We start from the raw sequence: 20,413 nt of genomic DNA, 5'->3' as shown, positions 1-20,413 counted from the left end.
CATGGCAATGTTGGCAACCTGCCCTAGTATCCCCCAGGTTCTGTGCCCACAAAACCACCAGTGCACAGTCCAGCCCCGTGAAGCTACCTCTGTGCAGTCAACCCCATTCCTATCTTCAGGTTTGTCTCTGGAAGCCTGAGCTCCAGTCCCAATCCCTGCCTGTCCCCACCAGCTCGCATCTTAGGCTACCAATCTCAGGGACCCTCTATGCTGGTTTCTCTTAGTTCTATCTGCCAAGGGGCTGCTGATTTTTCCTCCAAGGCTCTGAAGCTCTCTTTTTGTCTCAGCTGACCTCCCCACTGGAGAGAAAGCTATCCAGGGTGAGGGTACTTTTCCTTCTTTGATGCTCCCTCCCCAGGGGACAGGTCCAATACTGATCCCCCCCCCCCTTTTTTTTTACCCTGCTTGGTTTTGTGAGAATTTTCCTTGTGTTTCCAATGTGAGAGAGATTCTGCCCACATTCAGTAGGTATTTTGTGAGATTGTTCCACACGTAGACAGAGTTTTTGATGTGTTCATGGGAGAGGGTGAACTCTGCATCTGTCTGCTCTGCCGTCTTGGCAATCTCCCCCAGATTTTTTCTCTTGAGAGATAAATAAACTTCATTTTTTTTTTTACTAACCATTGAATTTTTTCAATTTTGATAAAAATTAGAAAATTTAACATTGTAACCATTTTTAAGTGTACAGTTTAACAATATTAAGTATATACATATTTATGTGCAATCAATCTCCACAATATTTTTATCTTGAACAACTGAGACTCTATATCCATTCAACCAAGATTCCCCATTTTCCCCTACCCACAGTCTCTGACAACCATCATTTTACTTCCTGTTTCTATGAGTTCAACCACTCTAGATACCTCACATAAATAGAATCATACAGTATATGCCCTTTTTTGACTGGATTATTTAATTTAGTATAATGTCCTCAAGGTTTATCCCAGTAGTATCATTTGTCACAATTTTAACATTTTAAGGTGGAATAACATTCCATTGCACTTTACAGTTTGTTTACCCATTCATCCATTGATAGACACTTGGGTTGATCCCCTTTTTATGTCGTTTTAAGCCATCATTATTTTGGAGCCTCTATTTTAGAAACCAAATCTATACTAACCAGGTGGCTTTTAAACTAAAAAAAAATACTGCAAATTGCAGTTACAAATGCATTTTACATCATGACTCAGGACACATAAGCATAAATATACATAAATAAAACATAACTTTATGTATAATATACATACATATATTTAATTATGAAAAAAGAAACATCCTTAGTACAGAGGAAACACTGATCTTTTCTAATCTATTTTTATTTCAGAAAAAATTGTTGGTCTTGATCCACAAAATTAACTTTATGTCCTGATAATAAGCTGTTACCCACAGTTTCAAAGACAGTATCCTAAAAGATCTCATCCCTCATGTGCTCAACCTGTTCTGGGGTCTAGAGAGAAAAAATGATTGCAAGAATCACTGTCCTCAAATGGACTGCAGCCTGTGGGAAAGATACATAAATCATGTGTCATAAGCAAAGTGATGGAGGCGCATTCGGTCATCTCTGAAGGAGGGAACTGGTAGTAGTTTCCTAGAAAGTGGGGAAAACATCTGAGGGGAGGTTATACTGGAGTAGATTCCTCATGCAGAGGTAGTGGTTTACTGTGTAGAGAAACTAGGAAAATACCTTCTTGTGTTATTCTTCTAGGGAGGAGCAGGTGTGATGGTACAGAGGCATAAATAAGGATAGTGCAACGAAAAACACATGTTTTTAGTGAGGCCACTATGTTGGGTGGGTAGGGTTGAGGTTGAACAGGCAGGAAGGGGTACATCACAGGGAAGGATACACCAGACCCAGGAGTCTGAACATCATCCACAGGGCAGTGGAAGACATGACTTAACAGGAGGAAAGGTGAGGACCAGATTTCATCAGTGAACGGAATGTAACCCTTTCTGGGAACCAACCACAATGTCAATGGACTTCACTGTTTTTCCCACTAGACTGGGAGTTTCCTAAGAGCAGGGATATTCTGTTATATTTGTATTACATGGACCCATCACAATCCTGACAGAAAAACTGAAGAATGTGCCTGTTCTCCAGTCCACCTGGTGCTGTGACTGCCCTACCATCTCTCCATCATACCATTTGTCTTCTGGCCTGAATTTTGGGAAGTGTTGAGAAGGCACCATCCTGACCTGGCCCAGGCACACCCACTGACGCACTCACCTTGGATTTCTGGATAGAAGGCCATGTAGAGCAGACCCCAGCGCAGTGTCGTCGAAGTTGTCTCCGTTCCAGCGAAGAAGAGGTCCAGGGTGCTGGAGATAAGGTTTTCTTCATTGAAACTTGAGGTAGCATTGCCCTTATGCTAGAAAGCAAAAAATTTATTGGTTTATTCAGATGGTTCTTGGTTGTCACAATACATAGGAGCTTCATCCTAGAGAGAACATGGAGGGAGAGACCTCCAGGGGAAATGACTTTCCCTTTGGCCTTCTCAGGAGGTTGGAATGTCATTAGCATCCTCCTGCCCTTGTGTTGGATATTTTGTTTTGGTGGATGACAATCAAGACAACTAATTATTTTACATCCATGATTTGGGAAATTTTATTAGTATACTAGAAAAGCAACCTGGGTTTCCAATATTAGCCACATCATTCACTATCTGTGTCACTTAAGCAAGTTTCTATACCTTTTACCAGAAAGAATAAACTGAATTTCTCTAAAGTGCAACAATTCTCATTTATCCCCATTAGTCTTTTCCCTGCTAGGTTAAACTTCTCTGATTCCAACAACCTTTCCTCATGGTTCTCCAACATCTTTACCACGTTCCTCCAGAAGCTTCACTGTGTCAACATTCCTCTGTGTGTGGTCTCACACCCGCACACCTTATAGCAAATAAAGTCTCCACCTTTGAGGGAAAGTCAATGTTTTTATTAATGTTATGCCAATAAGGAGAATAATAAAGGATAGGGAAAGAAATCCATCATTCTGTCAACTCCAGGTGAAGGAACAAATAATGTGTGTTAAAGATGATGACAGCAATGCAGTGATGTGTACTAAGCAGAGGGGTTACCACATGAAAATCTATACATCCAACTTGCCTGTTTTCCTGCTTCTTTCCTATAATGTTGGAAAGTGAATGACATGTGGACAAGCGAGGACAGAAAAGTCCCTCCCACTTGAATCTGATCTGTGGCATCAGACTCAGTTTTACTTGTGCTGGGTAGCTGAGGAGGGAAGAGGTAGGGAACTGGAAACCAGCTCAACTAAAAATGAAACAACATTTATCCTTCTGTGTATATTTCCTTCAGATATGGTTAGAGGGCAGAAAAAAGACTATGAAAAGGCAATTTTTCAGATTTCAAAGGCTTCAAGCCAAATATCATTGAACTTCTATCGTTATTCCTTTTTTTTTTATTATTTTAAAAGTTTAAATTAACATTTTTCAGGTGTCATCCTGAAGTAGGGTTCCTTCTGGATATATGCCCAGGAACGGGATTCCTGGGTCATACGGTAAGTCTATTCCTAGTCTTTTGAGGAATCCCCATACTGTTTTCCACAGTGGCTGCACCAAACTGCATTCCCACCAGCAGTGTAGGAGGGTTCCCCTTTCTCCACAGACTCTCCAGCATTTGTCATTTGTGGATTTTTGAATGATGGCCATTCTGACTGGTGTGAGGTGATACCTCATTGTAGTTTTGATTTGCATTTCTCTGATAATTAGTGATATTGAGCATTTTTTCATGTGCCTATTGATCATTTGTATGTCTTCCTTGGAGAATTGCTTGTTTAGGTCTTTTGCCCATTTTTGGATTGGGTTGTTTGGTTGTTTCTTATTAAGTTGTATGAGCTGCTTACATATTCTGGAGATCAAGCCTTTGTTGGTTTCATATGCAATAATTTTTTCCCGTTCTGTAGGTTGTCGTTTTGTTTTACTTATGGTTTCCTTTGCTGAGCAGAAGCTTGTAAGTTTCATTAGGTCCCATTTGTTTATTCTTGCTTTTATTTCTATTACTTGAGTAGATTTTTCTAGAAGGACATTTTTGAGATGTATGTCAGATAATGTCTTGCCTATATTTTCCTCTAGGAGGTTTATTGTATCTTGTCTTATGTTTAAGTCTTTGATCCATTTTGAGTAGATTTTTGTGTATGGTGTAAGGGAGTGTTCTAGCCTCATTGCTTTACATGCTGCTGTCCTGTTTTCCCAATACCATTTGCTGAAGAGACTGTCTTTATTTCATTGTATATTCTTGCCTCCTGTGTCGAAGATGAGTTGACCAAAAGTTTGTGGGTTCATTTCTGGGCTCTCTATTCTGTTCCACTGGTCAATGTTCATAGCAGCACTATTTATAATAGCCAAGACATGGAAACAGCCTAAATGTCCATTAACGGATGACTGGATAAAGAAGATGTGGTATATTTATACAATGGAACTCAGCCATAAAAACCGACAATATAACGCCATTTGCAGCAACATGGATGCTCCTGGAGAATGTCATTCTAAGTGAAGTAAGCCAGAAAAAGAAAGAAAAATACCATATGAGATCGCTCATATGTGAAATCTAAAAAACAAAAACAACAAAAACAAAGCATAAATACAAAACAGAAATAGACTCATAGACATAGAATGCAAACTTATGGTTGCCAAGGGGGTGGAGAGTGGGAAGGGATAGACGGGATTTCAAAACTGTAGAATAGATAAACAAGATTATACTGTAAAGCACAGGGAAATATACACAAGATCTTATGGTAGCTCACAGAGAAAAAAATGTCTCAATGAATATATATATATGTTTATGTATGACTGAAAAATTGTGCTGTACACTGGAATTTGACACAACATTGTAAAATTATTATAAATCAATAAAAATTAATTAATTAATTAATTAATTAACATTTTGCAAATGCATTTCTTTTCGTATTGAAGTATAGTCAGTTTACAATGTTGTGTTAATTTCTGGTATACAGTATAGTGATATATATATACCTTTTTGAGTCCTGTTCATTATAGGCTATTACATGACATCAAACATAGTGCCACATGCTATACAGTAGGGCATGCTGTTTATCTGTTTTATACTTAGTATTACAAATCTCAAACTCCCAATTTATCCATCCCCACCTTATTTCCCCCCTGGTGGTCATAAGTTTTCTTTTCTAGGTCTGTGAGTTTGTCTCTGTGTCATAAATAAGTTCATTTGTGTCTTTTTTATTTCTAAGATTCCACATATAAGTAATATCATACGGTATTTTTCTTTCTCCTTCTGGCTTATTTCACTTAGTGTGATGATCTCCAGGTACATCTACGTTGCTTTGGAATGACATTATTTTATTCTTTTTTACAGTTGAGTAGTATTCCATTGTGTATATGTATATGTACATATACTATATATATATATATATATATATATATATATATATATATATATACACACACACACACACATACATACACACCATATATATATATAATATATACACCACAACTACTTTATCCAGTCATCTGTTGATGGACATGTTGCTTTCATATGTTGGCTATTATAAATAGTGTTGCTATGAACATTAGGGTGCATGTATCTTTTCAAATTAGTTTCCTTCAGATATATGCCCAGGAGTGGGATTGCTGAATCAAATGTTAGGTCTATTTTTAGTTTTTTAAGGAATCACCATACTAGTCTCCATAATGGATGTACCAAACTACACTCCCACCAACAGTGTAGGATGGTTGCCTTTTCTCCATCCCCTCTGCAGCATTTATGGTTTGTGGACTGTTTGTTGATGGCCATTCTGACCAGTGTGAAGTGATACCTCATTGTAGTTTTGATTTGCATATCTCTAATAATTAGTGACATTGAGCATTTTTTCATATGCCTATAGGTAATTTTTATGTCTTCACTGGAAAAATGTTTGTTTAGGTCTTTGGCTCATTATTTGTGTTATTTGTTTTTTTGTTATGGGGTTATATGAGCTGTTTCTATATTCTGGAAATTAAACCCTAGTCAGTCACATCATTGGCAAATATTTTCTCTGATTCCTTAGGTTGTCTTTTCATTTTTTTACAGTGCCCCTTACTGTGCAAAAGCTTGTAAGTTTAAGTTGGTCCCAGTTAATACTTAACCAGTTAATACTAACACACAGAATCACAAAAGACCCAGAATTGCCAAAGCAATATTGAAGAAAAAGAACAAAGCTGGAGAAATTACCCTCCTAGACTTCAGACAATACTACAGAACTACAGTAATAAAGACATCAGGGTATTGGTACAAAAACAGACATATAGATCAACAGAAAAGAATAGAGAGCCCAGAAATAAAGCAACACAGCTATTGTCCATTAATCTTCAACAAAGGTGGTAGGAACATTCAATGGAGAAAAGACAGTCTTTTCAATAAGTGGGGTTGGAAAAGCTGGACAGCCACATGTAAAAAAGTAAAATTAGAACACTCTCCCACACCATAAAAAATAAACTCAAAATGGCTTAAAGTCTCAAACATAAGATAAGACACCTTGAAGAGAACATAGGCAAAACATTTTCTGATGTAAATCATAGCAATGCTCTCATAGGGCAGTCTACTAATGCAGTAGAAATAAAAGCAAAAATAAACAAACAGAATCTAACTAACCTGAATTGTATCTTTATTTCTAAATGTCTCATCAGTTCTGAGTTAATGGCATTCCACTACTCTATGAAATAGTGCCTCTATTTCTACTCCTCTGTGCTAGGCAGAATATTGACCCACAGAGATGACCACATTCTGATTTCTGGAACCCAGGATGGTAGGTTATATGGCTGAAAGGACTTTGAATGTCCTTTAAATTAAAGATCTTGATATGAGAAGATTATTCTGGATCATCCCAGGAGGCCCAATATATTCACAAGAGTCTTTATAAGAGAGAGGCGAGAACGTCAAAAAGAGAAGATGTAATGGTGGCAGACAAAGCGTGACACTGATGACTCTGAAGATGGAGGAAAGAGCTGTGAGTCAAGGAGTACAGGCAGCTTTAGGAGCTGGAAAAGTCAAGAAAATGAATTCTCCTCTATAACTTCCGGAAGAAGCCAGCCCTGCAACACATTGACTTCTGCCCAGTAAAACTGCTTTCAGACTTCTGACCTCTGGAACCAAAAGAGAATAAATTTGTGTTGTTTTAAGCCCCCATGTTTGTGGTAATTTGTTACAGCAGCAATTAGACACTCGAATCCCCTCAACTGCTCTTTAAGAATAAAACTCAGGAAATAACTCTGGATTCCTCACCTTCTCTATTTCCTGGAGGTAAGCATCAATGAAGTCTCTTGCTTCGGCAGGATTCCAGTCTCTCTTGTGGTTTTCAATCACTCTGACAATGAACATTTTCAGTTTCTCCCAGTTACGAAAGAGCCTTTGGTGGGGTCCAGGGAGGAAATTCATTATCAGCCAAAAAACATTGTAAAGCTGATTGAGGAAAACAAAACAGTCATGGAGACAACATGGTGCCAGTTTTCCACCTTTTAAGATAATGAAACCATCTCTTTCTATTTCTTTCCTTTGCTTATATTTAATCCTTGGAGTCACCCTTGACTTTTCCTATCTCTCTCAATCTTCTTCTTATCCCTCTGGCCAAGTATTTCAGCCCTCCATCCACAATATAACCGGTTTCAGACCACTTCTTACCACTCCGATTGCTTTGTGATCCTAGTATAATCCACCAGCATTTCCTACCTGGATGCTGTGATAGCCTCCAACAGGTTTCCTGATTCCATCCTTCACCCCATTCCCAGTCTATTTTCCATTGAGCTCCCTGGATGACTGCTTACAGTTTAACTGATCATTTCACTTTCTGGCTCTCAATTCTCCAGTGACTTACCATGACATTTAGATGAAATTCTATCTCATTCTCCTGGCCTGAAGCTCTACATGAGCTGCCCATCACCCTCCAGTCTCCTTCTCTGCTATTATCCCCACCGTCTTCCTCTCTCTTACTCTTTCCAGTGCAGCCGCACTGGCCTCTGTGGTAACACCCAGGATGTCCTTGTCTAGGTCTTTGCATTTGCTGTTCCTTCCACCTGGAATGGTCTTCCTCTGAAATCTGCACAACTCCAGCCCCTTCCTTCATTAAGGTGCTGCTCAAAGGTCACCTACTTGGAGCTGTATTACCTGATGATCCTATAATTAGCAGAACTTCTGCAGCCTCCTTCCATTCCTTTATTTTGTTTTAATTTACTTCTTGGCAGATATCACGTGTGTGTGTGTGTGTGTGTGTGTGTGTGTGTGTGTGTGTGTGTGTGTGTGTATTTGTGTGTGTATAAAATATGTCTGTCTGCCTATGTATCTATGTTACACCTACATATGTCTGCCTCAACTATGATGTAAACTCCATGTGGGTAAGACATTTAATACTGAAATAAAGTGGTTTTGAATATATTTCCCTAATAATATTTGCTAGAAAGTAGATAGCATAACATAATGGAAAATTGCCTAGATTTAGATGAAACAGGCATGGATTTGCTCTGTTGCTTTCTAGCTATAATACGTTGATGATAATAGTACTAATAAAAATAGTAATAATGTGATTTGTCCCTACTTAAACTAGCTGCCCGAGGGTTTTTTCCAAGACCAAATGACATGAGATCCACCCCGCACTTAACACAGAGCCAGTGGACACTATGTGGATTTCCTTACGCATTCCCATGTCTGCTTGCACACATCAGGATGCTTCATCTCATCTTTAAAGAACTGTTGTAAACAATCAACTGAGGTAAAGTGTGTGTGGTTGTCCATCAAAGTGCCTGGCATCTTTTGCGTCTCTAAGAAATGCTTCTATCCCCACCTAGTGTCCCAGGAATTTCTCTTTCCTGGGAACAGACTGCTGGGTACCCACCAAACTCTTATGACATCCTAGGTTCTATCTTAATAGGAGGGAAGAAAATGGAATTACTGAATAGGGGATTACCCTAATTAGTAGTTAGAACAGGGAATATTATTCAAAAATAACGTTGACAATAATCATAACAGCTCACGTTCTTTAGGCCCCTTCAATGTGCCAAGAATCAGGCAGACTACTTTATCAGTTTTGGTGTGTGGGGTCCAGAAAGCTCCAGGCAAAGATGTTTGTCAGGAACAAATAAAAGTACACCTTCTTCTAGACACCAGAGAGGTGACCTCAACACTTGTGGCTGATTTCCCCTAGAAGTGTCTTTCAAATCCAGAAAGGAGACAGATGGGAGGGAAGGGCCCACCAAGGAAGTGGTGAGGTTTTAACCCCCTGCAGCTATACCTGACAGAATTAGAAGATTGACCATATCAAGTGTAGATGGGCATGTAAGCATGTGGGCCATGTGGGAAACTTGAGTACGTTTTCCGTCCAAGTGTATATGCAAGAGAAACAGGAGGCTGTGACCACATGAACAACTGAACAAGGATGCTCACTGCAGCTTTGCTCACAACGTCCCCACAGTGGAAATCACCCAAGTGTCCATCAGTAGAGAAAAGAATAACAAACAGTGTCATATTCATACGATGGAAAAGTAAACAGAATTTTAAAACAAAACAACTAACACATGAATCTCCAGGGAGAGTCAGGCACAAGAGAGAACTTCTGAGGGAGGATCGATGCGGTGGTTAGGGAGGGACATGGAGAGCAGGGACTCGAAGGTGATGGTGATATTGTGCTTTTTGAAGAAAACAACATATGTGCACAGGTGCATTCATGTGAAGTTTTGAACTTTACACGAATGTTAATCACATTATTTGTCTATAGTATATATGTAACAATATTCAAAACACTAAATTCAATAGAATGACTTCAAATAAGTTTTATGTTAAAGGGAAATTTAAAAGGTTATGTATTCTTTTTTTTTTTTCTTTTAAAGGAAGAACCCCTCTGTGTCTGACATCAGCCTACTATCCATATCCGAGGTAGGAAGTGAGAATGTCTCACCTGGCACCACATTGACGTCTCCAGATACGTGGCCTCATCCAACAGCCTCAGCAGCTCCTGGAACTGATCATCCTTGTAGTCAAAGCGCTCCCCAAATGTGATGGAGCAAATAATATTGGAAACTGCATTGTTGATTTTGAAGTGAGGATTGAAAGGCTGTCCTGGAGGGAGAGAAGGATTTATTTTTTCCATTTCCTCTGAGGGTGTATCCTACATGACACAGGACACACTGAGTACAGAACCACCTCTGAGACTGTGGCCCCAGCACCCTCCACAGGGTCTGACCTACAGCAAGTATTCAGTCAGTGCCTGGAAGTCAAACTGACAACCAGGATTTAAAATCAGTAAGTCAGTACGGTGTTCTGTACCCATCTTCTTGTGTCCAATTCTCCAGCTTCCCTCGGTGCCCTACACAGTGCTGGGCACAGGGCAGGCACGTGGGCACTTATTAAGCATCTGGTCAGTGAAGGAATAAGCCGCAGTCTCCTGCACCTGTCCTATGACACACTCACCGTCCTCCTCTCCTATTGCCTGGGTGAGGTAGCGGGCCTCTTCCTGAATGCGTTCCTCTAAGCTCTTCTTTCCTAAACCAAAGTTCCTCAGTGCCATCAGGGCGAACCTCCTTTGTTCCTTCCATACTTGGCCATTGGACATGATCAATCCTGGGAAGAAGAGAGCCAACATTATGAAAAGAGACCCAACAAATGCCATGGGGATGTGTGTAGATGGAAGGAAGGAGAAGGGCATTAAGGCACTTGAAAACTATTCAGAGAAATGATCCCAAAGCAGTGAATATGATGGTTAGCATTTACTGATTACTTGCAATGCCGGACATATTTGTATTTTTAATGCAGTATGTAATTTAGTACTCACAGAACCTCTCTGAGCAGATTCTCTCATGACTGCCAATGCCGACCTCCAATTTTGTTGATAAGAAAACTGAGATAAAATTAAACTCTGCAAGATCACAGAGTTAGTAAGCAGCTGAACAGGCTTTCAAATTCAAATCTCCCATATTCCAGAGTCCATGCTTTGATTACTTGTCACCTAAGTATATTTAAGTAATTTTTATTCTACATACTAAGAATGCACTTACGGATTAGACACAATCCATACTCATAAGGAGGAAAGGAGAGGTCCTCGCCAAGTTGGACCTAAAGGTAAATGAATCACTCAAGAAAACAAGGAAGTGTGAACAGTCTATCCCAAAGAACAACACAGGCAAAGGAAAAAATTAGCACCTCGGAGTGTGCAAGAGACCAACATGGATCCAGCCACATTCCTTTCAGTCTTCACATCCAGAGCACTCTTCAGCCTCTTTTAATACCTGGCTTTGGCCTTCGCCCTCTCAATGAAATGGCTCTGCCTGCTGTCAGATCCGGGATGCTTTTCAAACTTACCCTGATACATCAGCAGCCTGAGAACTTTTCTTGAAACACTTACATCCAGTGGTGCTCAGGACACCTCACTCTCCAGATTTTCCTCCTAATTCTCTGACCACAGAGAACTTACCATATTTTTGTTAATTCATCTACTTGTTTCAAATTTTGAAATGACACAGTTCTTCAGGATTCATGTTTTTCAAGATTCTTCTCTTCCTATCCTATCCTCCATTTCTAGGAATCTCACCAATTCCTAAAATTTAAATGGCATGTACTGATATTGAGCATCTATTTCTGTCTCTCAGCTCCAGGCTTGCATACAAGTGTCTGCTTCACTCTGCTGACTTAAAGGATTTCAAACTCAGCGTATCCATGACTGAATTCCTGATTTGCTCCACACCACTCCCACCCCCCACCCCAAGGCCAGCCCACACCTTGTCCTCCCCAAGTGTTCCTTCTTCCCTTTATCTGCCCACTTGGGTGTCCATCTCAATACCTCATTCTCCCTCCATTTAGGTCATCATGTCTTACTGGACTTACCTCCCGAATATCTTGAATCCATGCCTCTTCACAGCTGCTCTCCTGGTCTAATCTACTGTACTTTCAATTCTTGCCACCTCCCTATTGCAAGCTACCACCTTCTCTAACCAAAAATGCTACTATAGTCTCTTTATCCCTTTATTGAATCCTTGACATTGCAGCCTAGATAATCTTTAAAATGCACAATGTGAATATGATTCCTTCCTCTACTTAAACCATTCAAGAATTTCCATTGTTGTTTGGATTAAAACAACATCCTTACCAAGACTGTGCATGAAGGATCCTTGCCAGACGCAGCAGCTTCATCTCCACTGAATCCCTGTGCTGCCACACTGGTCCCCTTTCAGTTCCCCAAGTTCACTGTCCTCCTGCCCTCCTCAGAGGGTTTTCATATTCTGTTCCCTCTGCCTGGCTGCTTCCTCGCTGTATTAAATTGTCATTTACTTACCTTAGTTCTTTTTCTGATTATCAGAATTAGATTAGATACCTCTGAAAAGTGAACCTTGCCCTTATCTTTATAACACTAAGAATTAAATATTAGAGTAATTGATACTGTTTTTCTGAATAGAAGTAAGTTACATAAAGACAAGGATTTTGTCTCTTCTACTCACTGTTACATCACTCATGCCTGGCACCAGGCTTCACATGGCAGATAACAAATCACGTGAGGGATGTAGAGGTAATGGGTAGAATAGTTAAAAGAGGAATTGAGAACCACCTGGAAAAATGGTGCTTTTGTAGAATATATTTGAATTTTTGTTTAGATTTTTAAATGTGTAAGTTTATTTAATTATCATTTTATGTGTTCATTGCAACTATTCTAACATAGACCGGAAGGCTGGAGATACCTTGTGGAGCACAGTCTTAATACTAAAGCATAAGGAACTAGAGGCGCGGAGGGATCACATACTCAGCCGAAGGACACAGATCCACATCCGTTTTCTAGGGGAAAAGATTTCCGTGGGGAAGTGGAAAGTGGGACTGAGAATACGTTGCCTCTTCCTCTGTTTACAAAATACTTCATTGAGTGAGGAGGACACTGATGGATCAGAGCACTCAGAGTTTATGCGGGTGACACAGCTTCTCCCAAATCCGTGACTTTGAGGCTGACCCTGCCGGGGTCCCTGAGGACGTGCCTTCAGCAGGGAAATGCAGGCACTCAGCTTCCTTCAGGAGCTGGAACTTTACGACGGGCCTGGACCCCGGGAGTGTTGGAGCATTAAGTCACAGAGGCACCTGTCACAGAGCACAGGAGTGTCCAACAAGGTATCTTACAAGAGTCCAGACACTTACCATTTTCCTTAAAGCCATGTTCTCGAAGAGGGGTTATGGGGCGGTTCACAAAGTTTTGGCCCTGGTGGACAAGGGCTTCTTTGATTAAGGGCAATCCAGTTATAACAACTGAAACCAAGTCACCGAAGTCCAGGCGAAAAAGTTCCCCGTATTTCTTCACAAACTGGAAAATAGTAAAACAGTCACAATTGAATATGCACACGGCTGTGTGTTCAGGAATGAAGGGTGTGTGTGTAGCTTGTACTGAGGGGAGGTTGTGTGTGCATGTGTGGGTGTGTGCGCACCTTGATCTGATGGGAATGTTTCTATCTGTTTCCATTTATCTTCCTCTCAACTAGGTTTGGGTTCAATTCACTACAGCACATAAACTTTCCTTATAATCATTCTTTCATATGTTGAACCTACTTGAACTGAGTGAGCACGTACCATGTGTCCTAAGAGCCAGGCATAAAGATACAACTATAATAAAATAAACAATGTCTCTACCCTCAAGCATCTTAGAGTCTAGTGAAGGGAGAGAATTCAGCACATGTGACTCACCAGAGGAGGCTGAGATATTTTAGTGAATGTCTGTTATAGCAAGCATGGACTTTTTAGCAAATCATATCTGTTTAATTAGAAGAGAATGTCCCCTCCAACAACACATTCCAGATAATAGAAAATTCATTATAGGGCTGGGGTCAGGTGTGGAGAAGAGCACACCCTGGTTTTGGAGCCATGTGTAAATCTCAACTCTGTTGTTGACGAGCTGTGAGCTTTTAGGAATATTGTTTCATTTTCTTGAGTCTCAGCTCCTCAGTTATAAAGGGGAAAGTTATTTCTCCTTCAAAGGGTTCTGTGAGGAAGAACGAGTGCAGCAATGTGAAGAATGCTTTGTTTTCTGGTACCAGACAGCCACTGCAGACTGTAAGGAATGAATGGGCTCTGTGTGCAAAGGGATGTGCATGGACATGCCCATGGTGACAGGAAGGACGAGAGCACAGGGATGATGTCCTGGAGAAAGGCACGCATGTCACAGACAACCACATCCACTGGGTGCCACATTAAGCACCTTCACCTTTTATCTCATTTAACTTCACAACCACCCTACAGTAGTTCATTGTCTTTCAGAAAAGGAAAATGAGCTACAGTCAAAGTAACTTAGCCAAGGTGAGAAAGCTATTGGATACTGGAAGGAATTTGGCAGGCATTATATACGTTATAAGGATAAACACATGAACCTGAGATGGTGCGAGGACCTTAGAGTTTAGTGGGATGAGAGTCTGAAAGTGAGAATGACGGTGAGGGGGGCAGGGAGAGGAAGAGAGGGAGGGAATGGCAGAGTGTGCAGGTGTGGCACGAGTGTACACAGGTGAGCAGGTATGTGCTAGTACGGCTTGGATGGCAGTCAACAGTCAACAGTCAAAGGCTTACCTGACCTGCTTCCTCAAAAGACAATTCTACATAGACCCTGTCCCTGCTCCCTGCGTGTAGGGCTGTGTCCAGCTGCAGCCATGCTATCAAACAGAAGGCCCCATGTCCTCCAGGTGTCCGTGGCTCCTCCTCCCTAACTGCCGTCCACTTATGCTCCCTCAAGTCACCCCAAGCACCTTGGAGCCCACCACCCCATCAGAGAAAATACCATGGATTTAGTCTCATTCCACTACCCTGCTCCCATATTATAGATCATACCTGAATTCAACCCTTTCATTGTCGTTTTGGCCCAGAGTTTCCACCAATGTTGTTTATCACTAGCACAGTAAGTCCTGTCTTGTTAGAAAGCCCATTCCTTCCCTGCCTTCTCGCTGTGTTTTAGCTCATGTCACTTTCCCCCATTTAAAAATCTCCTGTCCCTTTTACTCCTTGACTAACATTCCTTTCAAGTTCACCCAAATTTATTACCACATTCCATTGAGGTTATCCCCAGGTCTTCCCATTCAGTGGTCCCATCTAATGTCATCTCATTTAGTTACAAAAAGTTTACACCACACATTTCATCATAAACTGTCTTGTACTGTGCCTGTCATATGGTGAGAAGTTCATAGTCTGTTTGAATAAATGAACCCCCAAATAAAACAATTATCCTCTAACCATATCATGGAAAATCAGGTAGCGTAAGTGGAGACTAGGTGTAGCAGTCAAAGAGTCCTGGGTTCAAGTCCTTGTTTGGCCATTATCGATTTTGAATACCTTAGGCAAATAAGGTATTTTCGGTCAGTTTCCTCAGTGGTAAAATGGAAACAGCACCAGAAGGTTCCTACCTTGTGTGTCTTTTGTGAAGATTTAATGAAAATAACATGTAAATCCTTATACAAGACCCAGCAGAGTGTTCATACATAATGTTCCAAACTGTTAGAATGTAATTGTAATTAAAACTAAGTCACACCATTTAACTCTATTTGTTTAACTCTATTTTCCTTTAAAGCCAAAAATATTAAAAATTTAAACCTATATAAAATAAAATGTGACAGTTCTGGTGAAAAATCTTTGGGCCAGAAATAAGACCCTAGCCTCAGTTTCATGCCTGGCCAGTTTTATGACTTAAGGCAGATAATTTATCCCCTCTAGTCACATCTATCTTAGTGGTAAAACAAGGCTACAAATCAAGTTTCTGATTCCAGACAAGAGTGAGTAAAAGCCTCCCATTTTACTCCTGCTACTCATCACTGATTGGCACAGACCAAAAATAATTCTAATAAAATCCTGTTTTTTTTGTAGCAAAGGTCCAGGAAAAGGGTGGCACACCAGGACTAAACCTTGCAACCTTTCTACCTTCCTGTTACTGAACAGGATGAGACTCTCCCCGCCTGAGTCAGGGGGCTACAGCAGTGGAGAATATAGGTAGAATCTTGTCTTCGCCTGACCCCACAACAACAAGGTGATAACTCCACTGTTAAGTCTGTAAGCTGAATTGTGACTGTCACCTCCGAACTGCAGCAAGGAGACTCCTTGGAGGACTCACAGGACAAAATTCTGATTCCTACCACTCTACAGAAATAAGGAGGTACCTTTCCCCACGGAGCAGATATGGGGAGATCTCTGACTTCAGTCCCCCTCTCAAGTAAGGAATAGGCTTTCCTACTCAGAAAAGCTCCAGTCTTTCACCCCACCCTCATTCTCTCCAGCCTGCACTGATGATAACGTGGGTTGGAATCCTGAGGGGGTGGGCATCACAAAGTGGGGTATACCAGAATAGCACTGCAGAGGCTTAGAACCTAAACTGACAGTTGAACCACAATCCACAAGAGTGAGCATTCTGAACAAAAACAGGTTGTTTACTTGTTAAAATTAAAGATTTATATAGAGTCCAGAGTCATCCTACAAAATACACCAAATGTCCAGCGTATAGTTTAAAATACTCATGTTACCAAGAACCAAGGGAATCTCAACTTGGATAAGTTGAAACCAATACTGAGATGATAGAGATGTTGGAATTATAGGATAAATACTTTAAAGCAGCTATTATAAATATGTTTCAATAAGCAATTACACGCTCAAATTTTTTTAAAAGGAAATCTTAACAAAGAAATGGAAAATATACATAAGAACCAAACAGACATTTTGGAAATGAAAAATAAAATAACCTAAACAAAAACTCAATAGAGCAACTTGATGCAGAGTAGTAAGGACAGAAGCATCAGTGAAATTGAACACAATAGAAAGTATCCAATTTGAATAACAGAGAAAATAGACTGAAAAAAGAACAAACACTGAGCTTCAGGGACTGATGTTAGAATGACAAAAGATCTATCACTTGTACAATCAGTGCCCAAGAGTACCAAAAAGAAAAGGAAAAAAAAATGTGAACTTGAAAAAGTATTTGAAGAAATAATAGCTGAGAAATTTTCAAATTTGTTATCAGAAAAACCTTCAGACCCAAGAAGCTGTGAGTGAACACAATAATCCCCAATAATTCAACACCAAGAGGTATCATAATCAAACCTCTGAAAACTAAAAACAATGGAAACTTCCTTGAAAGCGTGCAGAGGAAACCAACTCATTACTTACAAAGAACAACGATTCAAATTACAGCAGATTTCTCATCAGAAACTAGGGAGGCCAGAAAATAGTAGCACAGTATTTTCAAGAGTAAAAGAAACTGTCAATCTAGAATTCTGTATCTGGTGATAAAGTAATTCAGAAATGAAGGTGAAAGAAATACATACTTAGATGAAGGAAAGCTAAGAGAATTTTTACCAGCAGAACAGTTCTAAAGGGGGCTAAAGAAAGTTCTGCAGTTAGGGAAGAAAAAGCAACAGAAAGGGTAAGTAAATGGGTAAATACAGTAGACTGTTCTTCTCATCTTGAATTTTAAAAATTGTATTTCACAGTTAAAAGCAAAATTAATAATACTGTCTGATGTGGTTCTTAATGTATGTAGAGAGAATATTTAAGATAGTTTATGTATTATAAAGTGGGGAAGGTAAAGTGACCTAAAGTTTTAAGGTGTCTAAATTCCACCTGAAGTGGTAATATGTTGATTCTTTTTTCAATAAGCTATGTATGCATAGCATTATAATCTTTATAGCAAGCAGTTAAATTACAGTACAAAGAGATATACTCAAAAACAATATAGATAAAATAGAATTCTTTAAAACTGTTGACTCACAGAAAGACAGCAAAAAGAGGAATAAAATTAAAATTTTAAAAATAGAAAATAAAAAGTAAAGTGGCAGACATGTGCTAACAAAAATGATTACATTAGCTATAAAGGACCTAAATTAACCAGTTAAAAGACAGAGATTGGTATAATTTAAAAAAAAAAACCACCTAGGTGTTATCAACAAGAAACTCATTTCAAATATAACCATATAAGTAGGTTAAAAGTGAAAGAATGGAGATGCATATACAAATCCTAATCAAAACAGATGTGCTGTGGCTACATAACATCAGACAAAGAAAAGTTCAGGCAAAGAAAATTACCAGAGATAAAGAGGGACATTATAAGAATTAAATAATTATTAAATAATTAAAGAGCCAGTTCATCAAGATGACATAACAATTTTCATGTGTATGCACCATTTGAAAGAGCTGCCAAATACATAAATGAAAGCTACCAGAACTGATTGAGACCTGACAAGCCTGTAATTATTTTTGGAGACTTCAACATGCCTCTCCTACCCACTGAGAGAATCAGTAGGTAAGAAATCAACAAGGGTACAGAAGAACTAAAGAACACAGTCATCTAATTATATCTAAGTGACATATGGTCTAGAACACTCCACCTGACAAAAGCAGAATACACATTTTTTTCAAGCATGCATGGTGATGTATCTTGGGTCATAAAAACAACTTTAACATATTTTAAAAAATTGATATCACACAAAATATGTCCTTTGACAATAATTCAAACTAGATGTTATTAACAGAAAGAAAACAGGAAAATGTCTCAATACTCGGAAATTAAACAGCACATTTCTTAAACAAGGGGACAGGTTTAGAACCATAGCTTTATAACTCAGTGACTAATCCTGTCACTTCCTGATGCCAATTGGGTATTTCTCCCAGAAAGTGATAAACCCTTCTCCATCTGAACTTGAGTGTACATCACAGGCTTGTGTTTAAAGTGCTCCAGGTAATTTCTAGGAAAAGGGGAAATAATATTTGCTGGGCACCTACTATTACCTGCATTAATATTGAACATTCACTGTTTTATTTAATGTTCACAACTACCTATCACAGTGTTGTCTCTCAGTAAGTTACCAGAGCTGAGAGGCAGGGAAGCAGCTGAAGATTCTTGGGAAAGTGCTGGATGTTGGAGAGAATTTTAAGGAACTCAGAGCGGCCACAGTTTCGAAGCCCTGATGGGAGATGATTACAAAGAAGTGGACAGAGGCTACAAGAAGGGTTCCAAGTGGCTCCCTAGGGAGTCTGAAATTGAGGTGCAGCTGGGATGTAGGGAAAATCTAAGCAGAGGAATGACATTTTAAATGACTACTTTAGTGACAGTGGATTGCAGGGCTAGGAGGCTGAAGGTGAGGGGCTCAATCCTTGTGGGGACAGGAGCAATTCACTTAAAAGTAGTGGGGATTTAGGTAGCAATATCACCATTATACACATGGGAAATGGAGCCTCAAAGAGGGGAAGTACAGCATCTTTTGCTCCAACGATAACAGTATTAAAAAAAACAAGGTGATCATACTATAAGTAGTGTGTTGCAATAATATGTAACATGACAGGCAACAACATGACTTAAAGAACATATCGTGTCTGGCACACTTAAATAGTAAACAATTTTGAATATTTCACCCCTAGAAAGGGCAGGTGGAATCATGCCAGGTGGCGGTGAGGAAAACAAGGCTTTAAAGCCCCAAGTACCCGGGTACCTTTTTCAGCGTCAGGGTCCCCCCTGCCCCAATCTTCCCGCCCTCGGTACCCGCACTGGCCCTGCAGGTCAGGGTCAGGACGCGCCCAGGCACCTTCGCCCGCTCCTACCCGCTGAACCGACAGGTGCCCCTTCTGTAAGTCCAGATGAAAGAGGTGTCCCACGAAGGGCAGGCGCGGGGGCCCAGGAGGGTAGTTCTTTGCGCGCCGCCTTTTGAGGAAATCAGCGAAGAAGAGAAATACGACGGCACCCAGCAGGAGAGTGCGGAGACGGAGCAGCCCCCAGAGGGCCGCCGCCAGGGAGCCCGCCACCGCGAGCATGGCTGAGAGTCCGCTCCTCTTCCGCGTTCTGGGCGGTGACGGTCCCAGCGGGTCCCTGACTCGGAGCACCCAGCCCCGCCCCTCGGCCCGCCCCCAGGTCCCGCCCCGCCCTCATCCCGCTCCCCGCGGCCCCTTTCCCCTGCCGCTCCCAGGGCCCGGGCTCCCAGGACCCGGCCCGCTCTTCCCGCCCCAGGCGCCGCAGCGCCCCCTCCTGCCGCCCCTGGCTCGCAGTGGCACCGGTTCTGCCTGACCCGTCTGGTCTCTTTCCCAGGCCCCGCCCACACCGGTCCCCTTTTCCCTCCGCCCCGACGCAACCCACCTGCCCACTACCAGATGCCAGGGGCAGGGTTCCTGGGAGAACACCCCCGGGTCTTGGGAGGGGCCAAGTTAGGAGCTTTTTAATTTGCTGCTGAGATGGCCTGTCTCTCTGTGAGAGCGTCGGGGCTCTAGGGTTTCTTGTTTCATTGCATCTCTGAGAGCGCTGCAGACGTTAAGAGCTCCGTGGTTTTCAGTCCTCTTACCTAATGGTTGGAACCGCGCCTGGTGAACCTTAACCAGGACGACAGCTGCACCTGACATTTCTTGCGTTTTTACTATATACCAGGCATCGCTTCCACCTCTTTACATAAATTGCTCAATTCTGACTAAATTGTTCAGATCT

The 20,413-nt window shown here is 40.9% G+C and overlaps 1 protein-coding gene across 1 annotated transcript in view; it reads right to left on the bottom strand.

The window, feature by feature from the left end:
• Nucleotides 1–19,809, bottom strand: part of LOC102543350 (cytochrome P450 2J2-like) — a 35,455-nt gene extending 15,646 nt beyond the window's left edge. Inside the window, exons 1-6 of the mRNA XM_031684343.2 lie at nucleotides 19,543–19,809; nucleotides 13,129–13,291; nucleotides 10,426–10,575; nucleotides 9,914–10,074; nucleotides 7,252–7,428; nucleotides 2,225–2,366 (exon numbers count right to left, since the gene is read on the bottom strand). Coding sequence (XP_031540203.2) covers nucleotides 2,225–2,366; nucleotides 7,252–7,428; nucleotides 9,914–10,074; nucleotides 10,426–10,575; nucleotides 13,129–13,291; nucleotides 19,543–19,752 — 1,003 coding nt within the window. The 5' untranslated portion in view covers nucleotides 19,753–19,809. The remainder of the gene's footprint in view (nucleotides 1–2,224; nucleotides 2,367–7,251; nucleotides 7,429–9,913; nucleotides 10,075–10,425; nucleotides 10,576–13,128; nucleotides 13,292–19,542) is intronic.
• Nucleotides 19,810–20,413: the final 604 nt, after the last annotated feature.

Source organism: Vicugna pacos, chromosome 13, assembly GCF_048564905.1.
Source record: "Vicugna pacos chromosome 13, VicPac4, whole genome shotgun sequence".
Lineage (NCBI taxonomy): Eukaryota > Metazoa > Chordata > Mammalia > Artiodactyla > Camelidae > Vicugna > Vicugna pacos.
Note: the sequence above shows the minus strand (reverse complement) of the source record. Positions and strands in the feature narration are given on the sequence as shown.